Source organism: Drosophila miranda, chromosome 3, assembly GCF_003369915.1.
Source record: "Drosophila miranda strain MSH22 chromosome 3, D.miranda_PacBio2.1, whole genome shotgun sequence".
NCBI lineage: Eukaryota > Metazoa > Arthropoda > Insecta > Diptera > Drosophilidae > Drosophila > Drosophila miranda.
Window position 1 is genome coordinate 6,994,376 of NC_046676.1, and position 7,667 is coordinate 7,002,042.

Consider the following 7,667-nt stretch of genomic DNA (forward strand, 5'->3'; position numbering starts at 1 on the left):
CTCATTTCGACTATTTTGTGTATACAAAACTAATTAATTTCTCAAAAATGCAACAGAGAAGGGTTGCAGGAGGTCACGGTACCGGTACTGCCCCGATTCGGCAGTCGGGAGACAGGATATTTGTGCAAGCAATTTCCGCTGCCGAAGAGCGTTTTGTGCGTAATTAATTTATGCAAAATACAAATGCAAATAAATTGCAAATGTTTTCGCACGAAATTGTTGTGCGCGGCAAAATTGTTTTCCAAAATAATTAACTTTTCAGCGGGTTTAATTAGACATTTTCTCAATTTTTCCGCTCGCCCCAAGCTGGCACAAGTATGCCGACACTATTCCGTCAACAGATTAGGCAGAAGCTTTGAGAAGGAGCTCAATATTTTCATTTTACCTGTGTCGACTCAACCTCACCCGTTCAAAATGCTGGACACGCTCTGGGATATCTTCTACAGTATCGTGGAAACGAATGCCTTCAAGATATTTCTCAGCATTTTCATGACCACACTGATCATGTTCCGTGTAGGCCAGTTCGCGTGTCTGTCTTTCCTGTTTGAGGGGAATGCTCAAAGAGGAGCAGTTGCAGTTCCAGCCAACCGACCAAGTCCGGCCAGCAGATCAAGACCGCCTGATGGTGTAGGGCCCAGTAGGGCCAGAGAATCAAGGCCGGGCAGCGGATGCGTGCCGTCTGGGCAGCCCAACACTTTCGACTATGGAGCTATTCGTGGACCCCACAGCTGGAATGTCCCTACCAACTATTAGAGCCCCGTCAACATCAACCAACCCTGCATGGAGAAGAGCTATTTCGAAACGCCCATGCAGTGGACAAACGGGGATGTTCTGCCCGATGGCATCCGTCTGGAGAATAACGGCCATACCGTCCGGGCTGTGTGCCCTCGATAGATGGCGGGGATCTGCTGGGGCGCTTCGAGTTTCGAGAGATCACCTTCCGCTGGAGCTGGTCGAGCAATACGGGTTCCGAGCACACAGTCGACAACCGCCACTATCCGTTGGAGATGCAGTGCCTCCACACGGCTGCACAGACCGAGGGCTGTATTTCCAGCCAAAGTATCGTGATGATCTCCTACATGTTCGAAGTGGGCGAGGACAATCCATACCTGGAAGTGCTCATCCAGCATCTCGTGGCTATTGAGAAGGCGGGCTCAATAGAGGTTCCCCCGTTCCCAATCAGCTACCTCGTGACGCCATTCTACACACAGTTCTTCAGCTAGCAAGGGTCGCTCACGGAGCCACCCTGCCACCTCGGGGTCAAGTGGCTCATCAATCCCGATCCTCTGGCCATCAGTGAGCGTCAGTTGAACGAGTTCCATCAGCTGCGAAGCTACCATGGCGACCGTATTGGATCCAACGCTCGACCCGTGCAGCCACTCGAAGATCGTGCGGTCTTCTACAATCACTACCGTAAGCAGCGATAGGTAAGTGTCTGGACAAAATGTATATGAAATAATAGTCGATTGAAAACCACTCTCTTTAGGAAAGAAACTCATCTCAACTTAAAAAAAAACACATGATATGGAACAGGAATGAATGGTATCTATTCATACAATAGGGATGGTATCTTTTCCCAAGTCTGCCAACTGGAAGCGAATTTAAAATGAAATCTACCATCCTATCTGTTTGAGATGCCAAGCTTTTTTGGCACCTATGTGTTTCAAAATGAAAAGAGATTTTGGGTTAAACTTTATAATTCGTATTTAATCTTGGTGGCTTAGCGGAAGCCGATTGCTTGCTATTGCCAGATAAACTTTATGCAAGATCGATATGCAACCAATGCGCAGAGGGGTTAGCATAGAACTAAACTATAGACGACGGCGTTAGATCAAAGTGATTGCCGAAGTGGCGGCAGCAGATCAAAGTAGTTGCCGAAGTGGCGGCGGCAGAGAGCCCCTTTAGCGGGAGAGCGCAGCAGCTCTGCAGAACGTCAACGTTTTACAACATAGGCGGCTCTCTCTGCTCATACAATAATAATGTTAAAGTTACGGTTATTTTTCAGCGGCTGGCCCGAACACTATCCTTTCTTGACAACTCAGGCAGAGAAGACATATGTTATATACAAGATAAGATACCGAAATTAGACAAAATCTGCGGTTTTCAGTCAATTTACTGGTCACACCGTTCCCTTATTAACAAATTAAAAAGAAAATATATATTTTTTATACAAATATCGAATGAGAGATATTTGATTTATTCAAAACTAAACAATCCTTACTCTTTATTGTGTATACTACACATTCAATCTGTACAGAAAGCCCTCTCCATTTGGCAGGGCTTCATTAGCTTCCAAGCAGGGACTAATTGGACTTGGGCAATCTTCCGCACAATTTCATGAGGTTAGTCGTTTGTTGGGCAAATAGTTTGCCTATATACTAATCCACTAATTAGACGTTCAAAGAGCATTAGCATTAGCCGAGGACGGTCCCCGGGTTGCGTCAGTGTCCGGGCCCGCTTCCTATGCGCCTCAGCGCCGCAGGATATGCCTCTCTTACATATGTATGTGCTTCTTGTTTGTTTGGTTGTATCTGCATCTGTATATGTATCTGTATCTGTATGTGCGTGCATCTGTTTCTGTGTGTGCTTGTGTGTGTCTGCGTCTGTAATTTCGTTAGTGCAACGGAAACTGTTGCGGACATATTTGCCCTGGCCTGGGACTGGGATTGGGTTTTAGGTTTGGGCCTTGGACCTCCTGTGGCGACGCACCCTCATCTTCCGCTCTCCATCCGTATCCGTCCATCCCAGTCACCCTGCGGGCGGGGTATTCGTATTCGCTTTCCCCTCTGTTACAGCTGCTTCTGCGGCTCGGCTCGGCAATCAGAGTTCCAGTTTCCAGGCTTATAATTATCTGTTGGCGCCTAACCATTGATGGACATTCTCGACCATGGTATGGTCAGTACAGGCCGTTGCCCTGTAATTAGTTTTTATTTCAGTGTTGGGGGAAGTAGTACCCACCGCATCGTACCACTTCTCTTCATCTCTCCTCTCTCAATGGGCACGTCCAATTCGATTGGACCTGGACATCGACTTGTTTAATCAATGGCAGACCAAGTGAATTTCAATGCAATTGCGTTTGCTGCAAATCAACGCTAATGAAATTATTCAAACAAGTTTCGATGATGTTGTTGTCTCTCTCACTCTCTCTCTGTCTCTCTTGCTTTGCCTCTGTCAATATTAGTGCGGCGCGGCCATTCGCAATTTGCGTGTTTTGAAAACTTAATTGAATTGCAATTCCCACAAATAAAGCTTAATTTTTCGGCCACGCTTTTCGTTTTTAGCTGCATCCACATCCACATCCACAGCCACATCCACAATCCATCGGAAAACGTCTATTTTTTGGCCAAAAACTACAACTTTTGTCCGAGAAATGCAATTAAATATATAATTCCATTTATTAATGCTTGATATGCAAATAGCCGGCACACAAAAATGTTCAATTAAAATGAAAATGTTTGTTAGAAAATTAATGCAATTTTCCCCAGAATAGCAATACACAAGTATGTGTGTATATAATGGGAAATTATGCGAAAAGAAAACTCTAAAATGAAAAAAGTATGCATTTAGTTAATGGGTAAACCTATTTTTAATACACAAATCGGCAAAAGAGTTATCGGAAAATAGTTGAGCACAATCATTGGCGTATTCCAATTAAAAATATTTTTCAAAAAGAAGGCATTAAAGATTCAAAAACTGCATAGTCAACGGATCACTATTCGATGTGATTCATCCAAACTGATTTGCGACAATGTCACACAAGAGCACAAACATAAAGTTTTAGAAATATCGAGAAACGGCTGTCTTTGTGGCCTAATCGAAGCAGTCGCTGCAATACAAACATATCAATCAACATATTTAATTGAATGCAATTAGAATGAAGCATACAGGCTGCCAAAATCCAACTCCTCCAGAAGCTGAATCATGGGAGCCAGCTCCAATCCAGGCCCACACCCAGCGCCAGCCCCTGCCCTACTCCCAATCCCCAGCTGTAATCGCTCTCTTGTGCCCCAAGCGAGCACGTAGTTTCTGCTTCACTGAAAATGGCAAGAAAATGAAATTAGACGAATAGAATGACGATGTAAGTGCCATGAAAAGACGTTAAGATGCTCTAAGCCAAGACGACGAACACGAAGGTGACAGAGACGGCAAAAGAGGGAATGAGAGAGAGAAAGGGGCCAGGGCCGGCTCCTTCTGCTGCTGAGAAAATTGAGGCAAATTGCATTTAAGTGTTGCCGTTTTCATTTAGCCGCATGAATATGTATGTATGTTGGCGGAGCTGGGGCAGGTCTTGCTGAACTTGCTTCCTTGGCTGTTGCTTTTGTGGCATGCAAAATTGAATGAATAATTGAGAAAACGAGCGCATGATGGCATTAGTGTGTGATTGTATGTGTGTGAGTGTATCTCTGTGTATAAGAGTGTATGTGCAGCTAATGAATTTTAATTGCTTTTATTAAGGCTTTTGTGTCCTGGCGGATGACGAGGTGCAGCGACTGGGATGGCATGTCCATGTCATTTCCGGTCCTGCATCAAAAATCCCTGTTCGATGTTAATTGTTAATCATTAAATATTGTTGGCAAAATCAATATGGCGGTTGTCGATTAATCAACGCCATTTTGTAATTATCGCTCTGCAATATTTAATTTAATTAACTCTGCGGAAAAGAATAAACCTGAAGCTGCAGCTGCAACTCTTCTTCCACTCTACTTTCTCCTTCCCTGACCGTTTCTTTGAATGAATATAAATATATTTAATTGCAAATGGTTATAGCTACAGAACCGCACTAAAAGCAATCAAATAAATCATATTAAATATGTAATAAATATAAAAAAAAGTCCGACAAAATATCGCCTGAAAAGAGTAGAGACGGAAGAGGCGGGAACGCACATGAAATTAATTTGAATGGAAAACTCGGTCCTGTTTCCATGTCTCCCTTTCCCACTCTCTGATGTGTGTCCTGCCTCTGTCGCTCAGCCCTTTGGCTCACTTCCTTTTCCAATTAAACGCCACCATTTTCCATTAACGAATTTGCATGCATGTATGTATGTACCTTAACGTGTTTGTGTGTGTGTGTGTAAAACACACACGAGCAAGCGACTGTCTTCCCCATCACTCTGTCCCTTACACACACACAAACACGCGCCCATGTCTGTATTTCTATAATAAAATTAAATTAGAAGACCAGAAAATTAAATCATCAAAGCTTGACGTCTGCCGGCAGCGGCGGCTGCTGCTGTTGCCTCCTGTCCATGTGAGTGCCACACACCGGCACACATACTCATATAAAAAATGTACACACACACACACATACACATACGTGTAGACCAATTTGCAAAAGCGACAGTTACGAGTTCATTAATATTTCTTCTTTTTTTTAGCTCTCACTCTCCGGTTCTCTCTCTCGTTCCAACTTGTCCCTGCCAGTCCAGCTTTGTACTCTGCGGTTTTTGGGCCGGCACCACCTCCTCTCTCCCTCACTCTTCCATCTCTCGCTCTCCCTATCTCTTCCTCTCTCGCTCTCGCGCGCTCTCTCTCTCCGACTGTTTCTATCTCTTTCGCGTCGGCCATGGTGTGAGCAGCATCATAAATTAAATTCTTCATCAACTCAAACTCGTTAAGCGCCAATAAAGTGACAGAGAGTTATTTTCATCACTTTTTCAATGGTCTACCACAAGGCAGGCATTTGTGTGAGTGTCTGAATGAGCGTGAGACTGTGTGTGTGTGTAAGTAACTCAATGCGCCGAAGCGCTCAGAGAGCGACTGTTTAGGCCACGCCTCCAGCACAAGACAGAGAGAGAGAGAGAGAGTGAACAAAACTGTCTGTGATAAAGGGAGGAAGAGGCTAGATTAAGGTTACTCAATAAACTGGTTCCCCTCCTGCTGCAAGAACAACCTTTTCTGAAACATTCACGCATGCGCATAACGATTTTGATCCATCCTGTATGATAAGCAGGAGCAGCGGCTAAGTGCCGTCCGGACACATCTGTCATGTCAATGTCGGCCGAGAGATGCTATCCGAAACCCACTAGCTTTTTAGATCACACAATTACACGAGTATGTATATGTATGTATGCCAGCCCATGCTGCGTATGCTTCATTGGGAGACCGAGACCCGCGGAAGTCCTCTCTCAGTCTCCGAACCTGCTCAACGATGCCATCTTAACTGTTTAACGATAAAAGCAAACTAATTAAATACAGCGAAAGGAGGAGAGCTTGCCACATAATAAAGCAAATTAAAAGCAAATTAATTTAAAACAAAAAAAAAATGCTGAGAAAAGCAGCATGAAGTGGTGTGGAGAAGAGTTAACGTTTGCGGATGTGGCGTAAATGAAAATGACGCAAGGCAACGTCGTCATGACACAGACACATACAGGCAGAGGCAAAGGCACAAACAGATACCCCCACACCATAACAGCTAGCGACTGTATCCACATCCACACAGACCAGACCGCCCCATGCCCCATGCCCCAGAAACAGCCTGGCCGTCTGTCGCTCCACTTCAATTAAGCAGCGCGCCAACATGGCAGCCTCTCACAGATACGCACGCACACACAGGCAGAAAGTGGCAGAGGCAGAGTCAGAGAGAGAACGAGCGATATACACCCACAACTGCCGCACACACATTGGCAGGACGTAATTACGTTTGGCAAGCTCGTTATGCGTAAGAATAAACGCACATTAAGAGCTCATTAGTTGGCACAAATCGAATCGTGGCGCCAAAGGAGGGCCACAACTGAATGGGAGTGGGAATCGTACTGGAGACTGGGGAGTAAAACTGAAGATGAGTGGGCCAGGTATGAGGTATGGGTCTGTGGCGGATGACTGGCCGACTGGGATGAACGGCTGGTGTCTGGCTATCTGGCATTTTCATTTAACGTGTAATGGAAGACAGCATAAACGAGCCAAGCTCTCCTTGGGCCCCAGAGAGAACTCGAAAGAAAATTGCAGGGTGGCTGAAAAACCACAACTCATGACAACAGGTAATATGGAAGTTGGCAGTGATAGGGTTGTGGTAATGGTATTGGCAATGCTTAATGGCTGACTGAACTGGCTGGCTACTGGCTGACTATTACCCGGCTGACATTCAAGTGTCAGCGTTTTAACATTTCAGAGGAGTACTTAATCAGACCAGGAAAACTTTGCAAATTGTTTTGCCAACAAGTTGAACTTTCTCTGCAATGACAAAAATTTTAAATTTTGTGAGTTCAGTATCCACTACGCCATGACCTCAAATATTACTTAAATTATAAAAAAATAATTACCAAATAATTTGGTAAAATAGTTAAACAGGCTCATAAAAATATATGTTTTCGCTTTACTTTAAGTTTAGAAACTTGCTCGAAATCATTTCTTGAAATCATTTTGTACAAAATCGTATTGGGTGTCTCCGTATATATCATTCTTATGAATATATTCATTCTTTTATGCCTAATAATATAATATAAAATCATATTTATACCCCAAGTTGACGTCCGAAAGACCTTTCTATCACTTAAGTATTATTTTTCTTTGGTTAAGTTTGTCGCGTTTTACGCTGTCTTAAGTCCTTCCCATACGCTCTCAATTCTCTGGGCTCCTAACGTCTCCGTGAAGTCTTTTAAGTCCATTTCCTTGACAAATGCCCCTTTCCACAATCAGTTGCAAATTTGTAACAATAGCAGGATATTAAC

The 7,667-nt window shown here is 44.0% G+C and overlaps 1 protein-coding gene across 1 annotated transcript; it reads left to right on the forward strand.

Moving 5' to 3' along the window:
* Nucleotides 1–327: 327 nt before the first annotated feature.
* Nucleotides 328–1,620, forward strand: LOC108158293 (carbonic anhydrase-related protein). The gene is given in 3 exon segments (XM_017290532.2): nucleotides 328–868; nucleotides 871–1,427; nucleotides 1,487–1,620. Coding segments are annotated over 2 exon segments (1,011 nt in total). The 5' UTR covers nucleotides 328–414; the 3' UTR covers nucleotides 1,487–1,620.
* The last annotated feature ends 6,047 nt before the right edge of the window (nucleotides 1,621–7,667 follow it).